The sequence below is a fragment of the Saccopteryx leptura genome, chromosome 2 (assembly GCF_036850995.1).
Source record: "Saccopteryx leptura isolate mSacLep1 chromosome 2, mSacLep1_pri_phased_curated, whole genome shotgun sequence".
Taxonomy (NCBI): domain Eukaryota; kingdom Metazoa; phylum Chordata; class Mammalia; order Chiroptera; family Emballonuridae; genus Saccopteryx; species Saccopteryx leptura.
In genome coordinates this window covers 134,280,082-134,307,151 of record NC_089504.1, presented here as the reverse complement: position 1 = coordinate 134,307,151, position 27,070 = coordinate 134,280,082, and the positions used below count along the sequence as shown (strand labels likewise).

The 27,070-nt window shown below is 39.2% G+C and overlaps 1 protein-coding gene and 1 pseudogene across 10 annotated transcripts in view; both read right to left on the bottom strand.

Annotated features, from left to right (window-relative positions):
- PPFIBP1 (PPFIA binding protein 1) overlaps positions 1-27,070 on the bottom strand; it is a 208,770-nt gene that overhangs the window by 29,428 nt on the left and 152,272 nt on the right. For 5 of the 10 annotated variants that reach the window (XM_066368859.1, XM_066368863.1, XM_066368862.1 and 2 more), the window contains 8 exons: positions 20,339-20,425; positions 18,473-18,586; positions 17,479-17,610; positions 7,147-7,239; positions 6,730-6,822; positions 5,206-5,320; positions 3,461-3,493; positions 2,006-2,067 (listed from right to left, as the gene is read on the bottom strand). In XM_066368859.1, coding sequence (XP_066224956.1) covers positions 2,006-2,067; positions 3,461-3,493; positions 5,206-5,320; positions 6,730-6,822; positions 7,147-7,239; positions 17,479-17,610; positions 18,473-18,586; positions 20,339-20,425 — 729 coding nt within the window. The remainder of the gene's footprint in view (positions 1-2,005; positions 2,068-3,460; positions 3,494-5,205; positions 5,321-6,729; positions 6,823-7,146; positions 7,240-17,478; positions 17,611-18,472; positions 18,587-20,338; positions 20,426-27,070) is intronic. The other 5 variants (XM_066368864.1, XM_066368868.1, XM_066368866.1 and 2 more) reach the window with 3 other exon arrangements.
- On the bottom strand, positions 24,586-24,993 carry LOC136393895 (galectin-1 pseudogene; annotated as a pseudogene).

Below are 27,070 nucleotides of genomic sequence, written 5' to 3'. Positions count from 1 at the left end.
ACAGAAGCATGAGAAATAATAAATGCGATCTGTCATGGAGCAAAAACTAATGGATACATCAACTACACCAACCTACAACTAATTATATATTTCTCCTGAAATTGACACAGTAATCCTAAAATTTAGATTTGTTGTCAACTTTCTTTGAGAAATCTCCTTTTCGATGTCCCATGAACACATCCAATTGAATGTATCTAAAATGGAGCTCATTATTTGCCCCCAGTACTTCAGCCTCTGCTTAGACACCCTTAACTCTTAGAGAGCACCGTCATTTGCCCGGCTGATCAAACTAGAAACTTACTCTCAAATCCAAAGATCTCATAATTCTGTCAACCTGTAAGTTTCTCTAAAATATTTCCCTTCTTAACACTTCACTGCCATTTGCCTTATTTCAACTCCTCTTCATTTCTCACCGAAGCTCTTATTTTAACAGCTTCATTGTTCTGTCTTTACACTCCCTCCTTCATTCTTGCCTCCATTTTGCCACCAGCATTAGCTTTCCAAAGTGGCAATTTAATTATGTCGCTGTCCCAGGCCTATAACCTAAAACCCGAGATCATTAGCCTAGCACACAAGGCTGCCTACCATTCATCACAGCTCTTCTGTTAGGCTCATGTACCCCTCCACCTATATCTCATGTTCCAGAACCTTCCCAGCATGAGCCGGGCTGTTTCAAGCCTTGACTCTGAAACATGTTGCACTCATGGATCCTTTGCCAGGAAGCCTTCATTTTTCTGATGCACAGCTCTTGCTATTCCTCAGCATCTGCTCAGATATGTTCGCTTTGAAGCCTTCTGAAACCATCAAGAAGTTACATCACTCTTGGTGCACCTAGAGGAGTTCTGAGCATCCTAGAAGCCCTCATTCAACATTGGGAATTTTGTTTGTTATTTCTTTTTGAGGGAGAAAAATTAAAACAAAATGAACTTCAGTGATTTTCTTTTTCAAATAAAAGCAATGTATGCAGCTTGCTAAGGACATTTATTTTTATTCACTAGCAGGAAAGACTAGCAAAAAGAATCTCCATATATCTGGTTGGGTAGGTAAGACAATGAGTTTATTTCCATGGAATAAATAACAAATGAAGAGAATAAAAGGCAAAAATAAATCAACAAGTAAAACAGAGTAGACAAGAATTTAAAAAAATAACTTATGATGGGAGGAAAAGGCCAAGACAAAGTTCTTTGGCACTGCTTGTTTTTTCCTTCCTTGGAATTACTCTTTTCTTGGGAAAATGCCTCCTTGTTCTATTCATTTAGGAACATGAAGGTAGAGAAGTACTGACGACAGATGGCGGGAGCTGGACCCAACTGTTGCTGCCTGCTGGACGGCTGGTCAGGAAAGCCAGGAAGAACCCACTTCCTTAGTTGGGAAACTGCATCCCCGCTCTGAGCAGGAGGAACGGAGGAGTAACAACCAGAGGGAACAAACTCCTCGAGACGTGGCGCTGCGCCATCAGACTCAAACAAAGCTGAGGGCCGTACTGATTTCATGGTGTCTGCGCCTGTCTTGGCTGGTTTCTCACCACTCGGGAGAGCAGAGACCATCCCAGATGTGAAAGAGGTCAGGGGTATGAAGAAAATGATATATATGGACAAGGAAGTCAACATGACCATGAATATAAGTCATCATGGGCTCCGACCCTCGAAGTTCGTACAGTAGCCCAGAATTTCCAATGACCACAGAAAGGATGTACTATGTACTATATACCTTTCCTCTCATGTGTCACCTCAATATACATAACTGACTTGAAAGCTCAAACATTTTGGAAAGAGGAGAGAGACTTCTCAGTGGAGCCAGTGCTGCTGGTCTCCATTCCTGTGCGCGGCCTCAGTAACAACCGCGACCACCTGCAGCGGGCGCTCTTGGGCAAGAAGAGGAGGCTTGCCCTTCAGGTCAGGATGTGTTGGGTATATTCTTTGAAACCACAATATCTCAAGAAGATAGAATGATCAAAATGGTGCTATAACACATCCAAATAAATATTTAAATTTCATCCAGATACCTTTTCTTCATTTGCTGCCATCAAAGACTCCACAGCCTTTTTCATTTTTTGTACTTCAATATCTGAAAATATCACAATGTCAGATCAGAAGTCAGTTTAGTTAACATGTGTGACAGTAACGAGCAGCAACAATCTGACTCTTCAGATTGAAATCTTTTAAGGTAAAGATGCTATTAATTTGCTTTGCTTAGCTGGTTTTTTTTAAAAACACATTTTTCTTTTAGTGAAAATTTGAAAGATGAGTACCTGAATAGTCGTTCCAGAAAAAAAAAAATAAGGGTGAGAGCTAATTACCACCTCTCAAAGCAACAAGAAAGTTGTCATGAGAACACTGAAGATGAACTTTCAGTGCTAAAACAATAAAAACACAGTTTTCAAAAAAGAAACCTATAAAGCAGTGGGCAACAGCAGTGAACACAGTGCACACAATGGCAAAAGCAGACAAAATGCTATTTGGTTACAACCAAGATGGAGACGATGGTGCGCGCCTGATGGATGTGATGTTGACATGAGGAGTCATGCTAAGAAGCTGCTTGGAGGTTCCACACAGAAGGGTATTAAGTACTTTGCTTCATCTATAAACTTCATTTCCAAATGCTCATCTAAAACATACAGGCCAAAGCTGAGATGATATTCAAATACAAAAGCGTGCTACTTTAATATTAAAAAGCAAATAGTCTAAAGGTAAAGTCAACCTAGAATGAAATCACAAAGTAAAATATTTGAAGCAGAAAAAAAAAATCACATAAAATTTCCTCCTTTTGAGAAAAAGTTACGAAGGATAATTTTTAAAACAGCGATGCATCATTCAATATTGATATAACCATTAGGAAGTGCCTTTCTTTAATTTTTTTTAGGGCAAATTCCCATGACTTAAGAATTCAATGTCTAGAGAAAAAAGCCCTTTAAGGATTTATCTTTATATTGCCCTAAACAATTCATTTAACAGCCTGAATTATTTAATGCAATTAAATAATTACAATCACTCTCTTAACACCAAGAGGGTGTGTTAAAAACAACAACAAAAAACTCTTCAAGTAGATCTCAGTGAAAAAGTGGGCTACAAAACACTGAAAAGCAAAGTTCAAAACAATCTTGGCTGTGGTAAGCCTTAAAAACAGTAGGTTTTCATCGGAGTATAAATATTATTTTCTTCTCTGCCCCTGTATCTCCTGGGCCACAGAGAAGATGCTGTCTCTCCGCCAGCACCCAGGTGTCCGCTGTCTCCTCTGGAGCGAAAGGGCTGAATCAGAGGAAACTCACAAAGGCTCGGGCGCGCCCGGTTTCCCTGTCTGTTCACCCACTGTTGTGTGCACTCTGAAGAAATGGAGAGCTTATTGATGAAGCAACTTCACGTTTTGGTGAGAGAAATGTTTTAAAAACACATGCAAAGGACAGTCCAAGTATTACTTTCGGTGAAAGTAAAGGCTGATGGAAATACACCAAAAACCTTACTTTTGTCTTTGAGCTTCTTTTTAAAATTTTCATCTGTGCAGGAAAACCCATTGAATTGGAAGTTAGAAAACATTTCAACAATAAATAATATTTTAAAGCACTATTATTTTGTTTCCTTTTAGCTAAAATAAAGACGCTAACCTCACAAAAACTGAAGATTAAGGTCTATTCTGTGACTTCAGGACTGGCATGACACTATATAATGTTCTGTGCAAGGTTAAAAACAGATCTAAAGCAATTAATCCAGAAGACCTAAACTGGAGTTACTACCTCTGTTACTTCCTCTTTCTAAACCTTGATCTTCTCACATTAAGATTAGGCCTATGGAGTACAAGTGCTCCTCACAAAGTAGGTGATGGAAAGCCAGTTAATGTTACATTGGTTGCTCTTTAATTTCCACACAGTTCGGTATTTGGTCCTCCTGAACATGAATGACTAGTAGTACATTGCTCCTGTCACATTCAACTCACCACTCAAGTTCAATAGCATTTAAACGGTCTAGCTCCTGTTCAATAAGGTAAGTCCACTGAGCATGCAGTTAGATGCTGTGCCAACATTAGACTGCTGTGAGGTTTCTAAACACTTGCTCTCCAGGCCTGTATTTATTTGGTTGTGCACATAAACTGGTACCAGTCCTTGGATCAGACTTTGGGTTGCACTATTCCAGTCTACAAATCCAAAGATTCCTTTTTTTTTCTGAAAGTCCTAAAAGCATGACCTGCTTGTGAATGTCTTTTAAGAACATACAATTAATTCTACATATACTATATATTACAGAGGGGGAAAAAATCCCTCTGTAAGTTTGATGAATTAAGTTTTCTGATGAATAGAGCGTTATGATACCTAGAGATATACAAAGCCAGGGTATTCCAGAGTCCAGCAAACTTTAGAGGTAATCTAATTCAAGCCTTTTATTGAATTGAAACAATGACACTAATCTGTATCAATGATACAGATAAAAATGCACCAAGCTATACTAAGTGAAATTTGTTCTTTTTCAATTGAATCAGAAGTTGCTTCTGCTACAGCCATAATTTGTAATAACAAAAGAAAGGTTAAGTTTGACCTAATATGGTCAGATATTAAATGCATTTATATTTCCAAATATAATTCAGAAAAACACATTTCATTCATGTTATTTTCTATCAAGTATAAGCTACATTATTAAAAACTATAGCCCACATAAATCCAGGACAAACCTGCTCAATAATGAAAAGTTTTTAGATAAATGATGCACTTTTCCAAAAAGAGAATCAGCCTATTTTTGCTTTCTAGAAGGTTAAGGGCTCAGTGCATAATAAGAAATTTTCATTGACTTTTTTCCAAAGATACAGAGATTTTCTTCTTTCAACAGGACAGACAAGATTTCTAAATGCCTTTCTGTTGTCTCAACTTCAGAGGAGAATAATCTTGGGACATCGTAGTGGTTCCTTCTAATACTTTTTAACACTCCTACCTTATACTTCAATTTGGACAAGAACTCTTCTCATGATGATGATATATAATTCAGTAATCTAAAATAAACACTGGACACAGGACAGAGGGGCTCTTCTCCAGCTGCAGATGAGGAAGCAGACAGACCCCCAAGCACAGGAAAGAGCCTCGGAGGATGCCCTGTGGCCCGTCCTTCCGCTACTATTTTCTCCCATGCTAAAACTACACATCAGCTAACATCAGTTTCTTTTGTAGATATGGGAGGATTTTAACAGAATAAGATAACCAATGTTAAATATATGTATTCCTACCTCGATCAAAAATTTCCGTCCCTTCTCCTTTCATCTTGCAAAACAATTTTTCTTGTAACCTTTTCACTTCAGATTCTTTCTCTTCCAGCTGTTGTTTTAAAGATACCAGTTCATCCTACAAGTGACACATTCATTTCAAAAGAGTAGATTATGAATAAAATAGAATATAGTACTCAGAGTATGCTCTCAAGTCAATAATTAGTTTTTGTGACTAAAAGATAAAACTCCTAGAATTTAGATGCAAACTTCGGAAACCAGACAGTGGCAATGATAAACAAGAAGCAAGACAACTATTAAAGTCCAATGTATAATAATTATGGTATAATTATTTCAGGTTCCTTTGTGACCAAATTAAAAGAAGAAATTTTTTAAAGTGTAAGTAGGACTAAAGTAGCCCTAAGGTTTGTATGTTATGTTAAAAAAAAAAAGAATCTAACCAAATTAATCAAAAAAGATTATCAAATTAGATGCTTAGTGTCACAAAAGCAAAATAAAATGCAACTTGGAAACAATACAATAAGACTGGCTTGACATTCATTCAGCATTTCAAGGTGGCATTTAGGTTCCCTGAACAAGGTAGAGCTTAATTAGCGAGTAAGGTAACAGGTGATGAACAACTTTATTCAAATTTTGGGACTAAATGATTTATCTTTATTAATAAGATAACAGAACAGAATCTCCTAAAACAATGGAAAAAATAGATTTAGAATCAGATGTTAAGTCTCCTTTTTGTAAACTACACAACTATTAAAAACCCCACACCTGATGTTCTACCTATTTACTAATGTTTTAACTTTCAGTTTCATTTTGGTAAAGAGCTTTAGCAAATTTAAGTGTGACCAGATGTATTTAACACAGAACATACATGTTATGTGATGCTTAAAAATGAACCTTTGTTTTTAATAATTTATTATTTTCATAAAATAATTTTATTGTCAAACATTTTATTTTCTGTCTCTAAAGTTACTTATTCTATTTCGTACTATGAGAATATGTAGCTCTCCCATGAGGCTAAGAAGTTTTTACTTATGGCAGAAGTGAATACTAAGTACAAAAAATATTCAGTAGCACTGGCAAGAAGTGCTACCCAGTCTATACTGTGCTTATTCTAAGCAATAATTTCCATTCACTGCTATGATAATGAACTGCTGAATACTTTTACCTTCAAGAGAGTCCCAAAGGAAGAAAGCAATGTCTACTATCGGTACGAAACCGAACTCTTTCACAGGTAAACTTTTGCAAATATTTTTACCAAGCCTAAATCTCAGATTGTCTAAAGAGCAAAATTTAACTTACAAATACTTTTATCTACCTGTTTATTGTTTTTCACTAATTATTTCATATGCTTCTGAAAACAAATTAAGGATCGCATTGTCCCTGTAACTAGCTTTAAACATTAAAAAAAAAAAAAGGTGACACACAGAACAAAATGAATGCACACACTACAGAAAAACACCATGACAGCCAAACAGCACAAGCAAAATGCAACAAGCCACGGACCCCCACGAGCCAGGTCTACTACACCTGCAGTGACTGCCACTTTTGCTCCATCCGCTGCTTCTCATACTGCATCTGACCCACCTTGATTTTCATGCTAGAAAGTTTGGCCATTAAAGACTGGTAGAGAGACAGAGGAGTGAAAGAAAACTACAGAAGGAAAAAGATAAGCTAAATAACCAAGAAAACAGTATCAGTTTATATAGGAGGTTAGGTAATTAAGAGAAATGACAGGTTATGTTCTATCAGATTAGTTGAGCCCTGATTTTTATTCAGAACAGTCCTTAAATCAAGAAGGTCTCCAGCTTTGAGAAAATTTTACCCCCTTGTAAAATACCTTCTTTATCATATACTAAGTAGAAAACACACTGTGTTTATATTATTGAGCATAGATAAGTAGTGGAGCCATTTGTTAGAAAATTTTTTGTCACTGAGAAAACTCACTTTGGTTGATTTCAGTTTTTTTTCATACTGAAGTCTTTCACTGTCCAGTTCACTAATTTTTAACCTCAAATCATTGATCTCCTGCATCAGTCCCTGTCCAAAAATAAACAAGGAAATATATTAGGAAAGTGGCGATATACTTATATACTGAAACAGCAGCTTGGAAATCTTAAACCATGGTTAAAGCTGTATAAATTAAATCAGACAAATAAAACAAATGTTTCTCCTTGAGAACTATCTTTCCATTTAAAACACTGCTTTAAATCCCTACTGCCTCTTTTGTAAAATAATGGGATTATTAAAATAAAGGTGACTAATTTTGATTAAGAAAGGTAGCTAATCACTTACTATCATTGACCAGATACTTATAGACCAAAATTCACTATATAAACTCTGTCTTTTAAAATAGACCAGAGAAATGTTCTTTATTAAAACCAATTACTTTTAGGGTGTTTTCAATGATATGGCGGGTGTTTATAAAAATATTTTTATAATTTCTTCATTTGTCTATAAAATACAGATTATTTGTTAACCTAGTCTGGGAGAATGAAATGAAATTTAAATCCTTTAAACAAAAGACTCTCAACCTGAGTTTAAATTAGGGCTCTGTTATTTAAAAATATATTCAGTATCATAATACAGTTTCACATTTGGAAAATGAAAAAGATAACAATCCTAATGTTTTCATAATATAAATATAATCAGACACCTTTTCTACTGCCACCCTTATATAAAACTGATTTGCTTATAAAATTTGTCTAAATTTTGTGAGAAATGATTTTTTTGTTCTTGTTCAGGACCCAGAGAATAGAAAATTAAATGAGAATGCTAAATGCCAATTCGTCCAAGAAAGGGGCTCAAATACTCTGTAAAGATGATTATTTTTTACTACAAGCCTTGAAGGCCCGCCAGTGATTACTGTGTTCTTATTCTTCTCTTACCTGACACTTATTCCTGAGCCATAAATTCATAGAAGACAGAACAAAATTATACAAGAGTACCATTAAAAAAAAAATAGAACAATGCCATGAGAAATAAAAACTTCATCAAAAATGAATTATTCTAAACTTCAAAGTACAACAAAGGGTAGGAAAAGGGGCATTACAATGAAACACACTTTCCAGAAAACTCACAGGCTTTTAAACTGTTCTTAAAGTGTTTCTTGTAATATGGGGGAAATTATTTCCCACATGATATAATAATTACTTATTAATATTATTAACATTTGAGTTGTAATTCCTTATCTACAATTTCAGAATGCAAGTTCAAGAAAAAAGTCCGTTTCTTCCATTGATTATCTCCCACTTATTAATCTCATTGTTAAGAAACAGCTTTGAATTCTGGTTAGGTATTGTTGCATTTTACCACTTCCTTTAGAAATAGTAGCAATTTGCAAAGAAAAAGAATCAATGGAAGCAAGTAGAATTTTAAACTGTGACCATTTTTCTACTTAAAAAAACTACCCAATTATCCTTTGTGGCAACACTTTATATATATATGAATGTAAATATCCAACCTGAAAGAAGTGATATCTTCCCATAATCATTCAAGCTAAAAAATCTGAAAATAACTCCTTAATAGGAAACTTTAAAAAGTGAAATACAAATTATTTTCAACTAATTTTTTATCAGAGGTTCAATCCTTTTCAAATTAAAAAGAAAATCCCTTCTAGAGAACTTTTTCAGACTTCCACAGAAACTCAATTTGACACTTGTATCCTTACCAGAAGGGGGAGCTGTTGAACAAAGCAAACCATCTCCTGTCAGCAATTCCAAGGTTTTCAAGACTTTTACCCCTAGTCTTTAGAAGTACCTGTATTACTTTCCCATTCCAATATATTTTTAGAACTTAATCTCCAAATAATCTAAAACTCTAAGACAAAGCTAAAGAATTTTGAATTCATAAAATAGCCAGGAACAATAATAGGAAAATGAGCATATTCAACTGTTATCAAGGGAACAATAATAGGAAAACGAGCATATTCAACTGTTTTCATTGTGAAGACTACTTGTATTATGTGCATATGTAAAAAAGTTTATCAAACATCCCATAATCTCTGGGTATAATCATTCTACATCTTACCAATAGTGTTAAATATTTATTAGACAGTTATCTAGGACTGAGTTTTACTGGAAGTTGATGACAAGATCACTCTGCATCACACATTTGAGAATGTGTAAGTGAAGCAAGGAAGCACTGGAAAAAAAAGTTTTATAAATATGCAAACTCAAGAGATGTAAATATTACTCTGAGGTCTTACCAAAAAACCATAAACCATCTACTTCAATTTAGTCCCCATGTTTGGTTAAGATACTGTATCCAAATTATCCACAGTCATACAGGTTAAGACATCCCCTAAACCTGGTGTATATAATGCAGAAGGCTACCTCTCAATCCCCAGAGTAACTTCTCTCCTTGCACTAGGGGTAGTTCCATGCCACATCACACACCTGTGCTTTATGATTAAAGCATGAACCAAGCTAGGGATTTCCTTTTGCTACTGAGGAAGTAATACATGTAACAAAACTTTCCATTGTAGTTAGATCTTTGACAGACACTTTAATTTTGAAAAGAGAAATGGAGTAAACATCATTCAATGCACATCTAATAGGGGCTTTCATATTGTAAAGACTGCATGTATTGTATCTTCTGTTGTGATGGCATATAGTTGGCATGAAATAAATGTTTGAAATGAAGATGAAGGAGGGGGTGTAAGTGAGTTCTATTCCTCTCTCCTTCTTGGTACCCATTTGCTAATCCAGTATGACATCTCTCCACACCCCAAGCAGAACAAAATAGAGAAAAAAGAAGAGGTGGTCTTAGCAGAGAAGGAATTTCTGCAGCCTTTTATATTCCTTTCCAAACAAATAAATTCAAGTAGATATGCTCCCTTCCCCAACAAAACCACAAGCAAATAAACAAATCACAAGAATCAAATTAACAATCAAATAGAACAAACAAGTATGTATGGCTAGGAAAACAGGTACTTCAGGTTGTAGAATCTACCCTGAATTTCACAAAAGAATAATGAGCTTTACTTAATTGGAATGATTTATGTGTAGAATAGACCAAAAGTAGAAGGTCCAATTAAATGACCTCTAAAAATCTGTGATTTTTATGATTATATAATGAAAGCATGTTCTCTATACAAATTTATCATATAGTAAATACAGGGGGTCCTTGGGTTATGACAGTCTTGACGAGGGGTCCCCAAACATTTTACAAAGGGGGCCAGTTCACTGTCCCTCAGACCGTTGGAGGGCCGGACTATAAAAAAAACTATGAACAAATCCCTATGCACACTGCACATATCTTATTTTAAAGTAAAAAAACAAAATGGGAACAAATACAATATTTAAAATAAAGAACAAGTAAATTTAAATCAACAAACTGACCAGTATTTCAATGGGAACTATGCTCCTCTCACTGACCACCAATGAAAGAGGTGCCCCTTCCAGAAGTGCGCTGGGAGCCGGATAAATGGCCTCAGGGGGCCGCATGCGGCCCACAGGCCGTAGTTTGGGGACCCCTGGTCTTGACATACGACATTTGAGTTTATGGCGCTCACTCCCATAAAAACTTCAAAAAATTGAGTCACAAGTGTTTCAGCTTATGCTGTTAGCTTGTACTTACAGGGAATGTGGATGAACTAGTTCGGCTGCATGCAGCGGAAGAATATGCAGTAATGCGACCTATGAGTGAGAGAGTTGGCATCTCCCAGTACGCTTACCTACACCATTCTGGACTGTTAAACACAAGTGTTCTGTTTGTGTTAGGCTAGGGTGTGTTTCGACTTACACCAAAATTTGGGTTACGTCATTGTTGTAAGATTGGAACGATGTTGTAACCTGAGGACCCCCCTATAGTCAGTGTGCCTAAGTAATAATTAAATAGGTAAAACCATGCACTTAAACATATTATTTCCACAATGAAGAAAAACAGTAAGAATGGACAGATGTACAGAGAAACAAACAGACGATACAGACAGACATAAAGATAGAGCTCCAAATGCCCTAACATCAAAAGTATTTCCAAAAGCTAATAACAGGATTGATATTTCATATCAAAGGTCTGAAAATAAAAATTGCCATTAGCATTTAGTGATCAAAAGTCAATGCGGTTAAAGATCATTCTTAGAAGCATAGACGGGGGAGCCGGCTCCTCCCACAGGGGTGGAGCGAACGCCCAGAACAGGCAGAGTACCGGGACTGAGCGTGGGCATGCAGCACCCACCAGCCTGTGGAGCCAAGGCTTGCAGACATCCCGCGAGTGGGCTCCTCCTGTAGAGGCGGGGCAAAGCCCAGAATCAGGTGGAGACCCACAGGTGAGCAAAGGTGCTCACCCCTGCCCTCAGGGCCGAGCATAATCCCACCCACGGGGGCAGGGTGAAGGCTGAGGCCACCAAGGACTGTACACCCTTGCACGTGATCAAAGCCCCTCTCATGAAGGAGAGGCGTAAACCACAGCAACAGTCCCAGTGGGCAGGCACCGGCAATGCCCATACGCAAATGCCATAGGCAGCGGCAGCAGAGGAGGTGGCGGGCCTGCAGACAGACACCTAGGGAACACAGAGGCCATACCCAGTGGACTCCAGTGGCCAAAACTTTCTTTTACACAGACAAAATGAGAAGACAGAGGAATGCAACACAAATGAATCAAGAGAAATCCCCAGAAAAGGACCTGAATGAGTCAGATATAACCAAATTACCAGATGCAGAATTTAAAATAACGACTGTTAGATTGTCAAAGATATTAGAACAATAGATGGTCATCACAAACACCTAAATAAAGAGATAGCAAATATAAAAAGGGACATTGAAATAATAAAAAAGAATCAGTCAGAAATGACAAATATCAGAAATGAAGAATACAATGGAAGGAATTAAAAGCAGAATGGATGAAGCTGAGACTCAAATAAGCGAGTGAGAGGAAAAGATAAATGAAGGCACGAAGCAGATAAGAAAAAAGAGACTCAAAAAGTCTGAGGAAACTCTAAGAGAGCTCTGTGACAACATGAAGACAAATAACATCCGCATCATAGGGGTTCCTGAAGAAGAAGACAAAGAACAAGGAATAGAGACTTTGTTCAAACATATCATAGCTGAAAACTTCCCTCAATTAAGGCAGGAAAACATCTCACAAATTCAAGAAGCACAGAGAACTCCATTAAAGAGAAACCCAAAGAAATCTACACCAAGACATATCATAATTAAAATACCAGAGCTAAGTGATAAAGAGAAAATATTAAAAGTTGCTAGAGAAAAAAAGGCTATTACCTACAAAAGAGCCCCCATAAAGATGACTTCTAACTTCTCAACAGAAACACTTGAGGCCAGAAGGGAATGGCAAGAAATATTCAAAGTAATGCCGAACAAGAGCCTACAACCAACTACTTTATCCAGCAAGGCTATTGTTTAAAATTGAAGGTGAAATAAAGCTTTCCAGACAAAAAAAAAAAAATTAAGGAATTCACTACAACCAAACCAATGCTGCAAGAAATGCCAAGGGGCCTGTTGTAAACAGATCAAAGGGGAAAAAGAATATAGCAAAAGAGGAATATAGTTTTAAAGAATAAAATGGGAATAAACAACTACATATCAATAATAACCTTAAATGTAAATGGATTAAATGATCTGATCAAAAGACATAGGGGAGCTGCGTGAATAAGAAAACAGGACCCATACATATGCTGTCTACAAGAGACACACCTTAAAACAAAAGATGCACTGAAGATAAAAGGATGAAAAATATTTCACGCAAATAGAAATGAAAAAAAAGCTGGGGTAGCAATACTTATATCAGACAAAATAGACTTTAAAACAAAGGCTATAGTTAGAGATAAAGGTCACTACATAATGATAAAGGGAGCAATCCAACAGGAAGATATAACTATTATAAATATCTATGCACCTAATATAGGAGTAGGAGCACCTAAATATATAAAACAGACTTTGATGGATTTAAGGGTGAGATCAACAGCAATACTATAATAGTAGGGGATTTCAATACCCCACTAACATCACTAGATAGATACTCAAGAAAGAAAATTAACAAAGAAACAGCAGACTTAAAGGACACACTAGATCAACTCGATTTAATAGATATCTTCAGAACCTTTCACCCTAAAGCAGAATATACATTCTTTTCAAGTGCTCATGGTACATTCTCTAGAATAGACCACATGTTAGGGCACAAAAGTGGACTCAACAAGATTGAAATCATATCGAGCACTTTTTCTGATCACAGTGGCACGAAACTAGAAATCAACCACAACAGAAAAACTGAAAAATACTCAAACACTTGGAACTAAATAACATATTATTAAATAACAAATGGGTTAACAATGAGATCAAAGAAGAAATAAAAAAATTCCTAGTAACAAACGATAATGAGCATACATCAACTCAAAATTTATGGGACACATCAAAAGCAGTCCTGAGAGGGAAGTTCATAGCATTACAAGCATACCTTAAAAAGCTAGAAAAAGCCCAATTAAGAACTTGACCCTGCATCTAAAAGAACTAGAAAAAGAACAGCAAGTAAAGCCCAGAGGTAGTAGAAGGAAGAAAATAATAAATATCAGAGTGGAAATAAATGACATAGAGGCTAAAGAAACAATACAGAGGATCAATAAAACCAGGAGCTGGTTCTTCAAAAAGGTAAACAAGATCGATGAAACTTTAACCAGACTCACCAAGAAAAAAAGAGAGAGGACTAAAATAAATAAAATTATAAATGAGAATGGAGAAATAACAACTGACACAACAGAAATACAAAATATTGTAAGAAAATACTATGAAGAACTGTATGCCAAAAAACTAGACAACCTAGATGAAATGGACAAATTCCTCAAAACATATAATCTTCCAAAAATTAAACTGGAAGAATCAGAAAACTTAAACAGACCTATTACAACAAATGAGATCGAAACAGTTATCAAAAAACTCCCAAAAAAGTAAAGTCCTGGGCCTGATGGCTTCACAAGTGAATTCTACCAAACATTCAAAGAAGAACTAACTCCTATCCTTCTCAAGCTATTTTGAAAAATTCAAGAGGAAGGAAGACTTCCAAGCTCCTTTTATGAGGTGAGCATAATTCTGATTCCAAAACCAGGCAAAGACAACATAAAGAAAAAAAATTATAGGCCAATATCCCTGATAAATTTAGATGCTAAAATCCTCAACAAAATATTAGCAAACCAGATCCAGCATATATGAAAAAAATCATACACCATGATCAAGTGGAATTCATTCCTGGGAGGCAAGGCTGATACAATATTTGCAAGTCAATCAATGTGATTCATCACATAAAGAAAAGAAAGGAGAAAAACCATATGATAATTTCAATAGATGCAGAAAAAGCATATGATAAAATCCAGCACCCATTCATGATCAAAACTCTCAGTGAAGTGGGAATACAGGTAACATACCTCAACATAATAAAGGCCATCTATGACAAACCCTCAGCCAACATCATACTCAATGGGCAAAAATTAAAAACAATCTCCTTAAGATCAGGAACAAGGCAGGGGTGCTCCCTTTCACCACTCTGATTCAACATAGTTCTGGAAGTCCTAGCCACAGCAATCAGACAAGAAAAAGAAATAAAAGGCATCCAAATTGGAAAAGAAGAAGTAAAACTATCATTATTTGCAGATGATATGATATTGTATATAGAAAACCCTAAAGTCTCAGTCAAAAAACTACTGGACCTGATAAATGAATTCAGCAAGGTGGCAGGATATAAAATTAATACTCAGAAATCAGAGGCTTTTTTATACACTAACAATGAACTGTTAGAAAGAGAAATTAGCCCTGGCCGGTTGGCTCAGCGGTAGAGCGTCGGCCTAGCGTGCGGAGGACCCGGGTTCGATTCCCGGCCAGGGCACACAGGAGAAGCGCCCATTTGCTTCTCCACCCCTCCGCCGCACTTTCCTCTCTGTCTCTCTCTTCCCCTCCCGCAGCCAAGGCTCCACTGGAGCAAAGATGGCCCGGGCGCTGGGGATGGCTCTGTGGCCTCTGCCCCAGGCGCTAGAGTGGCTCTGGTCGCAATATGGCGACGCCCAGGATGGGCAGAGCATCGCCCCCTGGTGGGCAGAGCGTCGCCCCATGGTGGGCGTGCCAGGTGGATCCCGGTCGGGCGCATGCGGGAGTCTGTCTGACTGTCTCTCCCCGTTTCCAGCTTCAGAAAAATGAAAAAAAAAAAAAAAAAGAAAGAGAAAATAAGGAAACAATCCCCTTCACCACTGCAACCAAAAAAATAAAGTACCTAGGAATAAATCTAACCAAGGAGATTAAAGACATGTACTCGGAAAATTATAAAACATTGATAAAAGAAATCAGGGAAGATACGAATAAGTGGAGGCATATACCGTGCTCATGGTTAGGAAGAATAAACATTAAAATGTCTATATTACCCAAAGCAATTTATAAATTCAATGCAATACCGATTAAAATACCAATGACTTACTTCAAAGATATAGAACACAAATTCCAAAAATTTATATGGAACCAAAAGATAACACGAATAGTCTCAGCAATCTTGAAAAGGAAGAATAAAGTGGGAGGTATCACACTTCCGGATATCAAGTTATACTACAAGGTGATTGTACTCAAAACAGCCTGGTACTGGCATAAGAACAGGCATATATATCAATGGAACAGAACAGAGAACGCAGAAATAAACCCACACCTTTATGGACAACTGATATTTGACAAAGGAGGTAAGAGCATACAATAGAGTAAAGACAGCCTCTTCAACAAATGGTGTTGGGAAAATTGGACAGCTATCTGTAAAAAATGAAACTAGACCACCAACTTAACACCATTCACAAAAAAACTCAAAATGGATAAAAGACTTAAATGTAATAAGCCGTGAAACCATAAGCATCTTAGAAGAAAACATAGGCAGTAAGCTATCTGACATCTCTCGCAGCAATGTATTTGCTGATTTATCTCCATGGGCAAGCGAAATAAAAGACAGGATAAACAAATGGGACTATATCAAACTAAAAAGCTTTTGCACAGCAAAAGACAATAAGAACAGAATAAAAAGACAAACTACACAATGGGAGAACATATTCGACAATACGTCTGATAAGGGGCTAATAACCAAAATTTATAAAGAACTTGTAAAACTCAACACCAGGAAGACAATCCAATCAAAAAATGGGCAAAAGAAATGAATAGATACTTCTCCAAAGAGGATGTACAAATGGCCAATAGGCATATGAAAAAATGCTCAACATTACTAATCATTAGAGAAATGCAAATTAAAACCACAATAGGATATCACCTCACACCAGTCAGAATGGCGCTCATCAACAAAACAATACAGAATAAGTGCTGGCGAGGATGTGGAGAAAAGGGAACCCTCCTGCACCGCTGGTGGGAATGCAGACTGGTGCAGCCACTGTGGAAAACAGTATGGAGATTCCTCAAAAAATTAAAAATCAAACTGCTTTTTGACCCAGCTATCCCACTTTTAGGAATATACCCCAAGAACACCAAAGAACTGTTTCAAAAGAAGAAATGCACCCCCAGGTTTATGGTAGCATTGTTCACAATAGCAAAGATCTGGAAACAGCTCAAGTGTCTGTCAGTGGATGAGTGGATTAAAAAGTTTTGGTATGTATATACTATGGAATACTCTTCAGCCATAAGAAATGATGACATCGGATCATTCACAATAACATGGATGGACCTTGATAACATTATACTGAGCAAAATAAGTAAATCAGAAAAAACTAAGAACTATATGATTCCATACATAGGTGGGACATAAAAATGAGACGCAGAGACATGGACAAGAGTGTGGTGGTTACAGGGTAGGGGGGAGCAGAGTGAGGGGGTTGGGGGAGGGGAAGGGCACAAAGAAAATCACTTAGAAGGTGACGGAAGACAACTGGACTTTGGGTGATGGAAATGCAGCATAATCAAATGTCAAAATAACCTAGAGATGTTTTCTCTGAACATATGTACTCTGATTTATCAATGTCACCCCATTAAAATTAAAAAAAAAAAAAACCCAGATAGAAGGTGACAGAAGACAATTTGTTTTGACTTTGGGTTAGGGGTATGCAATATAATCAAATGTCAAAATAATCTGGAGAGGTTTTCTCTGAACATATGTATCCTGATTTATCAATGTTACCCCATTAAAATTAATAAAAAAAATTCCCCCCCCAAAATGAAGCACAGATAAATGAAGGCACATAGTGATTCACTGCCTCCCCCTCACACTTCCAAAGAATTTCATCTTGCTCTAGGAACATGTGTGTGTGTGATGTACATATGTATGCACGTGTATAGAGAGAGAGACGGTGCCGCTTACCTCTGTGTCTCTGAACCTATCTTCATAATCCAATCTGTCCTTCTCTACAGCTGTCAGCTTTAACTTCAAGTTAGATATCTCAGCCATCAGATCCAACTTCTGAGTTTCTAAGGATGTCCTACTCAGAAGCTCCTATTAGAATTTAAGAGATACATTCAACAGTTGTTTTATTATAAGCAGCCATATATGGATGTATCTAACTTATGACTGCAAAACACTTAACTGGCAAATAGAGAATGTAAAGAAGATTAATTACTAAATAGATACAATTTAGTTACTGAGCAGAACTAACCACCTGTCTGCTTATTGGGGAGACATACTATCAATGTACACACATATAAAAGCCTTATATATTATTAAGCTGATGATAACCCTGATGATGATGATGATATTTTTTGCTGTGTGCCAAACACTGTTCTGACATATTTAAGTGGTTTCAGCCTCAAAACAACCTTATGAGATAGAAACTCATAAGGATAACTCATAAATTATCCTTCTTTAACAGACAAGGAAGCTGAGTAACAGAGAGGTTAGGAATTGGCCAAAAATCACACAGCATGGAAATGGCCAAGCAGGGACTCAAACCTAAGCAGTGTGTACTCTATCCACTATATTATAGGTACTCTCATACATGAGTACCACATGTGTGAGTGTACACAAGATTTTTTCTAATAAACGTCATATATGGTATTTCTCTCTTTTCTTTATCATATAAATATGCCTATGGTTAAGAGTTAAGAAACCATATGAAAGCATAAAGAAGAAAATTAAAATCACTTGTAATCCTATTAATATTTAATTCTAGATTTTAATTACATCAGCATTTTCTATCGTGTGTGTTTTGAGACCCTGCTACTCATGGTTTGTACTTCAATTACAGCAGTCTAAGTGAATGATGCAATTTATTGCTCCATCAGAGCAAACACAGCATGTAAAGGGAACCTCTCAGCAGTTCACCAGGAAAATCCCACCTGGGGGCCAGCCTCACACGCACCTGCTGCAGCATTTCCTCTGTGGCGTTCAACTTTTCTCTGTGCTCTTCAAGACAAAACTCCAAATCTCGAATCTTCTCTCCCTGGGCCTCCACCTGGTCTGTCAACACACTTACCTACATTTAGAGCAAAACCGTGCAATGGATTAGGAAGAATTTGGGTCTCACTGAAAATGGTATTTCTTTTAACAGGACAAAAACTAGAATGTTGTCTCCATTCATTTGGCTGTAAAGGGGGAAAAATCCGAGAATTAAGATAGCAGCCCTTCACACTCGTATTTTTGTGGTGCTTATTGGTCTGAGGACTATTCAATTTTTAAGAAAGATGGGACTGACTAGGGATATGCAATGCTTTATAGGTTAGAACCATTTCAACCATTGGAGAGGGGGATGTATGCAAATGATCTTTTTGGGGAGGTTGGGTGAGGTGGAGGTAGGAGGTAGTATTAGAAATTAAGAGGAGATGAAGTTAACGTTTGAAGGAGAGGTTATGAAGGACTATTCAAATTTGGTACTTCATGAAAAATAAAAAGAATCCAGAGAATTCAAATTCTACAAGATCTTTCATGATCACATTATGTGTTCAAAGCCTGGGTGTAACTTAAAGGCCCGTGAGGACCACTGCGTTAATTCCTTTATCCTCAGCACTTACTGCAAATCTCTGAGTTTTCTCCAATGATCACCAGCCTAGTACACATACTTCATTTAGCTCAAAACAGCAAAATAAAAATATCTGTCATGCATTTAAAACAACATGGATGGACCTGAGGGTTTTATATTAAGTGAGATAAATTAAACAAAAAAAGACAAGTACCATGTGATTTCACTTTTACATGGATTCTATGAAAACAAAACAAACAAACTGAACAGAAACAGACTCTTAGGGACAGAGAACAAACTGATGGTTGCCAGAGAGATGGATGGTAAAGGGATAGGTGAAAAGGTGATGGGAATTAAGAGGTACAAATTTCCAGTTCTAAAACAAATAAGTCACAGGGATGTCGTGTACAGCACAGGGAATAGTCCATAATATCTAGTAACACCGTATGGTGACAGATGGTCACCAGACATCGTGGTGTTTACTTCATGAGGTATATAAACGTTGAATCATTATGTTGTGTACCTGAAACTAATACAATATTGTATGTCAATTATACTTTAATTTAAAAATATATAAATAGGCCCTGGCCAGTTGGCTCAGTGGTAGAGTGTTGGCCTGGTGTGTGGATGCCCGGGTTGATTCCCAGTCAGGGCACACATGAAAAGCGACCATCTGCTTCTCTACCCCTTCTTTCCGCCCCCGCACCATCTTCTCCTCCTACAGTCACAGCTTGATTGGTTCGAGCGCATTGGCCCCAGGTGCTGAAGATGGCTTCGTGGAGCATCTGCCTCAGGCACTAAAAATAGCTCAGTTGCGAGCATGGCCCCAAATGGGGGTCACCGTATGGATCCTGGTCGGGGCGCATGCAGGAGTCTGTCTGTCTATCACCTCTCCACTCATTTGGAAAGAGAAAAAAAAATAAAAATAAAAGTAAATAAATTAAAAGGGAAAAAACAACATTCTGGAAAAAAAAAAGTCAAATTTAGCCTACAAATAAGGCTCCCCCACTCAGATTCAGAAAATCAGATCAGATGACACTGGGCCTGTCACCAGACTGGCCCTTGGAGAGCTGAAGCTGGTAAAGGGCTGCTCAGAATAGACCCTTGTTCTGCTGCAGTCCTCACCACTCCCTATTGTGCACAGACATCAGACTGCACTTACATCTATTAGCAGCCTGGCTCCTGTAAGCATCTGGATTTGCCATCCAAATTAAAAATGGCCCTTGTAAATATGTCATGAGAAAAGAACAGGATTTAAAAATCACTTACCTGAAGAACGAGGGATTCTTTATCGTTTTCTAAGCGCGCTAGCCTTTCTTGATACACATCTCCATTCCTGGGGAGGTGTCCGTTTGTCTGAAAAAGGAAGTAATATGAGTAATATCTGTAAGACTGAACTACTGTGAGCAAATAAAAATTTGCATCTGTTTTTAATCCCATGAGCCTGAACTGAATTTAGCACAGCTGTGACTGATTGCCATGAAAAGAAAATACAAGAATACAGCTTAGTTCATTTACCTCAAAATAGGTAAGATAGGTATGTTAGGCATGTTTTTACCAAACCAAACTTCTCACCAAACAGAAAATAATGACCTAAAAGGAACAGTGGCTACTGATAGTCACTGACAGTGGCTGCATACCTGGGGCGTGCAAAGCTTTGTGAGTGTGTGGTTGGGCACAAAAACCTATTACCCCCCCCCCCAAATGCTCAATGCCACTAATCTAAGTACAAACAATGTGAACAACCTGAGATGCCCTTTTGTTTCTCCCTTCAACTCCCTAAGTCCCAAATCCAAGACTGCAAATGCCTCCCTTTAAGTGGGAAACAACAGGGCCAACTTACACCATCGGCTTCTTACTACTCAAGTCTTCACATCACGGGCTAGCTCTCCCCTTCCTCTTTGAAGCCTTTCTCTCTCCCTCAAGAAGCCTGAAGTCTCAGTAACCAATGTCTTTTCCTGGCAGCACTGACTAGCCATGCTCATAGCCGATTTATCACTTTCTGTCCTGAATTCATTAACTTTTCGTGAAGTTTGCTTGTCCATATGATGTGATGCCAAGCTCCTGGACAGAGCCCCTAAACTTGTGTCATCTTGTAAGCCCCACTGCATCTGGCTCAGTGCTCTGACTAGACTAGTGCTCACTCTTTCCTCCCCTCCCTCTAAACCCTGCCCCATCACATTTTATCAGATTGGGGTATATTCCTGCTTGGTATAAATACTAAAGAAAGTATAGATTGGAAAAACAATTATTTTCTCATCGTCTTATATATGTGAGGCATTAAGGGGACATATGAAAAGGCTTACTGAGAGCAGACAAGATAAAAATGTCATTTTGACGTATAGTAGTATATGTGGTACGTCCCTGTTATCTCTTTTAAATAGTTCACAGCCATATAATAGGTAACTCCAATGCAAATTCCTGATCCCTCACTCAAATACAATAGAAATAAAAGCCAGTGGAGTCCAAAATGGTTCTATGGAGCCATCCAGAGTTCAATTAAAAAAGCAAATAGGCCCTGGCCGGTTGGCTCAGCAGTAGAGCGTCGGCCTAGCGTGCGGAGGACCCGGGTTCGATTCCCGGCCAGGGCACATAGGAGAAGCGCCCATTTGCTTCTCCACCCCTCCGCCGCGCTTTCCTCTCTGTCTCTCTCTTCCCCTCCCGCAGCCAAGGCTCCATTGGAGCAAAGATGGCCCGGGCGCTGGGGATGGCTCTGTGGCCTCTGCCCCAGGCGCTAGAGTGGCTCTGGTCGCAACATGGCGACGCCCAGGATGGGCAGAGCATCGCCCCCTGGTGGGCAGAGCGTCGCCCCATGGTGGGCGTGCCGGGTGGATCCCGGTCGGGCGCATGCGGGAGTCTGTCTGACTGTCTCTCCCTGTTTCCAGCTTCAGAAAAACGTAAAAAAAAAAAAAAAAAAAAAAAAAAAAAAAAGCAAATAACTTCAGATTTAGCATCTGAGTAAAAATAAACTCTATGTACTTACTGATTAGAATATATCTGATCCTGACCAGGCAGTGGCTCAGTGGATAAAGCATCGAACTGGGATGCAGAGGTCCCAGGTTCAAAACCCCGAGGTCGCTGGCTTGAGCGCGGACTTATCTGGCTTGAACACGGGCTCACCAGTTTGAGCGTGGGATCATAGACATGACCCCATGGTCACTGGCTTGAGCCCAAAGGTTGCTAGCTTGAAGCCCAAGATTGGTGGCTTGAGCCCCAAGTCACTGGCTTGAGCAACGGGTCACTCACTCTGCTGTAGCCCCCCTCCTCACCCCCCGCCGGTCAAGGCACATATGAGAAAACGTCAATGAACAAGTAAGGAGCTACAATGAAGAACTGATGCTTCTCATCTCTCCAATCCTGTCTGTCTTTCCCTATCTGTCCCTCTCTCTGACTCTCTATCTCTGTAAAAAAACCCAAAAAAGACCATATCGGATGTGCCATCTATTACTGTTCCAAGAATCAACTGGTATTATTACCCTACCTTTCCAATTAATGCAGTTTCCAGCATAAATCCTGGGAATAACAAAAGGTACGTGTTGGGGAGAAAAACCACAAAAAGGTGCTTTAACAAAAAAGAAAATTTCAGGATGTTCCTTCTAGTAACTACACACACTGGATACATTTCCCACAAGGCCACAAAAAAAAATCAGAAGCTAATTTAGTAAGTGTGCAATGTATATTTAGAATGGATAAAATGTTTAACATCAGCTGTTTGACCACATACCTGCACCAGCACCACAGCATAATTCTGTTCATGTTGTAAACTGAAGTACCCAGAATTAAATTACAAGTATTATGAGGAGTCTGATGGAGTGGCCTGGACAACTGCCATCTCTGGGGACTGCCATGAAATGAAATTTATGTAACTTTCTTGAAGACAGTTTTTTGGGAAAAAGCCAGGATGTAAAATGCCTGTTTTCAATCTAAGCGAGTGCGAAGAATGGCCCTAGCCCTACACAGCTTTAAATTCCTTATTTTGATTAAGAATGTTAGCAGGCACCTGTTTTTAAATCCCCACACAAGCAACATTTTATTAACAAATATATTACATTGAGTAGGAAAAAAACCTTTCTGCTCAGAGAGGATACAAAGTAAAAATCGTCTGTCTTCTGGCTGAAAGAAATTATGAGAGTGTTTGTTTCTCAGGTCCTAGAAGTGTTTCATGAAGCTACTGCATATGATACAGAAACATAAGATCTTCCAAAACAAGTTCCACAAAATTATTCTAAAAGAAAAACAAATAATAAAAACTGACTCATCATGATAATGCTCGTGTTTCTCAACACTGTATTAATACTTACAAGTGCTCATAATGCTCAACGGTATTAAAAAAAATTTTTTTTGAAAACATGAAAAGTCACTATGGAAATCTAAAACCAAAGAGCTACCCTTGGAACAGTTACATACTTTTAAAGCACGGTGTTGACTTAGTCAAGTAGTAAAGGTCTATTCTATTCACACCCTTTTTTTATTACTTTTGCCTTAAAAATGTTAGGGGTAAACTCCATTAGGCAAATAGCCTGCCACCTCTTTCTTTTGCCTACTCCTGTGCCCTACCTACCAGACCACTCAAAACCTCCCCAGACAACGGAATGCTCTCTCACACACTCATTGTATTCCTTCTGCATGATGTACTTCCCACCCTTTCTTCCTTCTCCCTCATTCCTTAAGGTCCACCTCAGTTGGGGCTTGGTGTGCAGTCAGTCTTCCTTGAACTATCTGTTCATGCACATGCCAGCTACGGCACCCAGATGAACCTCGGTGAGCACAGGCACCGCACTGAATGGACTAGGTTACCGGGGGCTACGTCCGTGTCTCTCTCTCCTATTATGCTCTTTTAAAAGAATGCGTAAGTGTTGACTAGTCCAGGCCAATGTTCTAAGTGCTTTAGATTATCTCCTCTAATCCCCATAACCCTAACAGGGATGCAGGTTTCACCAGCGCTGTAGTCTAACTCCACATCCTACACTCTTGATTATTCTGCTGTACTATCAAGTTTAGGTTTTATAATTAACCTAGTTTTTACATGAATACTCTATAGTTAGTTTTACTATAAATCTATCCTTTCATTCCATTTGCTATTTATTGCTTTTAATTTTTTTATTTATTTTCTTTTTTTTATTTTTCAATTACCATTAACATTCAGTATTATTCTGTATTAGTTTCAGATGTATAGCACAGTGGTTAGAAAATCATATCCTTTATAGCAATACACTCTTGATTTCATTATTCAAGTTTTTTAAACTCAGTATCAAGGTAGGAAAAGCAAGGCACTGTCCACTAAAGTTCTTTTAAGTAAGTATCATCTCTAGCTAACAAAACAAATATCTAACACATGGGTCTTTTGTGTCCTAATCAGTATTATATATCTAACACCATACACAAACATTTACTGCTGCCCTCCACTAAACACTGTACTAGGAGGAGAGGCTGAGATAAGACTTGAATCCTTCAACCATAAACATCATAGTCATTTTTCTCCCAAGGGGAACAGAGGCAGCTGCCTGTATTGGGGGCTATGGGACAACACACTTGATCCTGAAGTCACCTTCTGCTGTCAGGCAGTTGACAGCCTCCAGGTTAAGATGGCTGGGGAACTTGAATGTGTATCCATCTGGCAGCAGCTCGATGGTCAAGTTTGCCAGTCAAAGGAGATGCACACCTCTGTGTCACTTCCAGGCAGGAAGGGGAAGGCAGACTCCCAATGCATGGCCCCCGAGATCCCGCCATCCTTGCTGTGACCCACAATGGCACTGGTGTCCCCATGCATATCAAAGGCAAGGGTAAAAGTACAGGCACATGTTGTTGCCATCTTTGCCTAGCTTCAAAATGAAGCTCTTCGAGTTCAGTGCCACCACAACCCACACTCAGAGGCACACCCCAGGTGTGAGATTCAGGTTGCTAGCACTCAGACCACAAACCATGGCTGAGGACAGGAGGATGGTCCCAGAGATAGTGGCACCAGCTGTCTGAAGACTCCACCCTGCGCAGTCATAGTTCATTTGGGTCCAACACTACAATAAAGCATCTCACACTCTATTGTCCGGAGTCAAAGAACACGATACCAATGATGTTGGCAATCAAGCCACCAGGCAGAGGCACTGCTCCACTTCCCTGTTCTCTCACTTGATGTGATGGAATTAGACGGTAAGGCTCCACTTTGGTGCTGTAAATAATCATTTCTGACCAACAGCGCTGCCGTTTGGGGCCAGTGGAGCAACCCTTCCAAAGGGCCAGTGTCCCTATGTTTTATAGCACTTCCAACTCTGGGTCAGTCCTGCAAACAGCCCACTTACATTTGCCTCCTAAATTTCTAAATGTGGTACAAAATAGGAAAGAAGACACCAAGGCAATAAGGACAGGAAGCCCTTTATTCCAAAATCTCATCATCTCTGTTTAGGAAGAAAGCCAAAGGGGAAATAAATCTCACACACATTTGATTCCACCCAAAAAGCCCAAACAGGACACTCTTCTAGAAAAGACAGCCATTTATCCAACATCATCAAAAAGAGCATCAAGGACTGAAATTCAGAATAAGCCTGAGTATATTCTGTACTTCCCAAGTCAAGATTGCAGATGTGGTCGAAAACAGACTATGGTTTTTATTTCTGGGTTTTGTTTTCTGAGTTTACATTTTCTCAGTGATTGTTTTCCAGCAACAGAAAGCATCTTTTTTTTTTTCCCCCTGAAATGAGAAGCGGGGAGGCAAAGAGACAGACTCCCGTTTGTGTCTGACCGGGATCCACCCGGCATGCCCACCAGGGGGCGATGCTCTGCCCATCTGGGGCGTTGCTCTGTTGCAACCAAGGCCATTATAGCTGTAAGGTCGGTGGATAATGGGGAAAGGTCCGACCCCCAAACTTTGGCTGGGACTGCCCACAACCAAGCATGCCAAAAAAGACTTCCTAGGAACCCTTTGGAAAAGAGTGACACCTCCGTCAGCCAGTGAGATTTCACCGCATCATATTAGCTCAACCACCCTAGGGACCCTTTAAATATCTCTCACAGGGGTCACTCCTTGCGACTTCTCTGAGCCCTGCCCCTCAAGACCAGAGAACCTCGTTGGGTGGGAAGCACTCTGTACTCAATAAAGCCTTTTATTATTCCACACTTTGTGGCTCTGGCCACTTCCTTCCTTCTTGGTGGGGAAAAAATACCTTACAATAGCCCCTGAGGTGGAGGCCATAGAGCCATCCTCAGCGCCCAGGACAACTGTGCTCCAATGGAGCCTTGGCTGCGGGAGGGGAAGAGAGAGACAGAGAGGAAGGAGAGGGGGAAGGGTGGAGAAGCAGATGGGCGCTTCTCCTGTGTGCCCCGGCTGGGAATCGAACCCGGGACTTCCACATGCCGGGCTGATGCTCTACCGCTGAGCCAACCGGCCAGGGCCAGAAAGCATCTTTTTTTTTTTTTTCATTTTTCCAAAGCTGGAAATGGGGAGGCAGTCAGACTCCCGCATTAGCCCGACTGGGATCCACCCGGCATGCCCAGCAGGGGGCGTCGCTCTGTTGCATCCAGAGCCATTCTAGCGCCTGAGGTAGAGGCCACAGAGCCCTCCTCAGCACCCGGGCCATCTTTGCTCCAATGGAGCCTCGGCTGCGGGAGGGGAAGAGAGAGACAGAGAGGAAGGAGGGGGAGAGGGGTGGAGAAGCAGATGGGCGCTTCTCCTGTGTGCCCTGGCCGGGAATCAAACCTGGGACTCCTGCACGCCAGGCCGACACTCTACTGCTGAGCCAACCGGCCAGGGCCAGAAAGCATCTTTTTAATGAAATAAGCCAACTGGAGCAAACACAAGTGCTCCAGAGCAAGTAAATCACAGCAGTTGGCCAGCCCCTAAGACTTAGCACTCCAAAAAGTAACTGTGTCTAAGTGCTGTCAAGAGTAACCGATGACAAGCAGTGGTGGGATTCAGCAGTTTGCACAGGCTCAGCAGAACTGATACCGAATTTTTTGTTGAGTTTGGCAAATGTTTGTTAAAATGGCACTCGTAATCAGGGTTCTCTC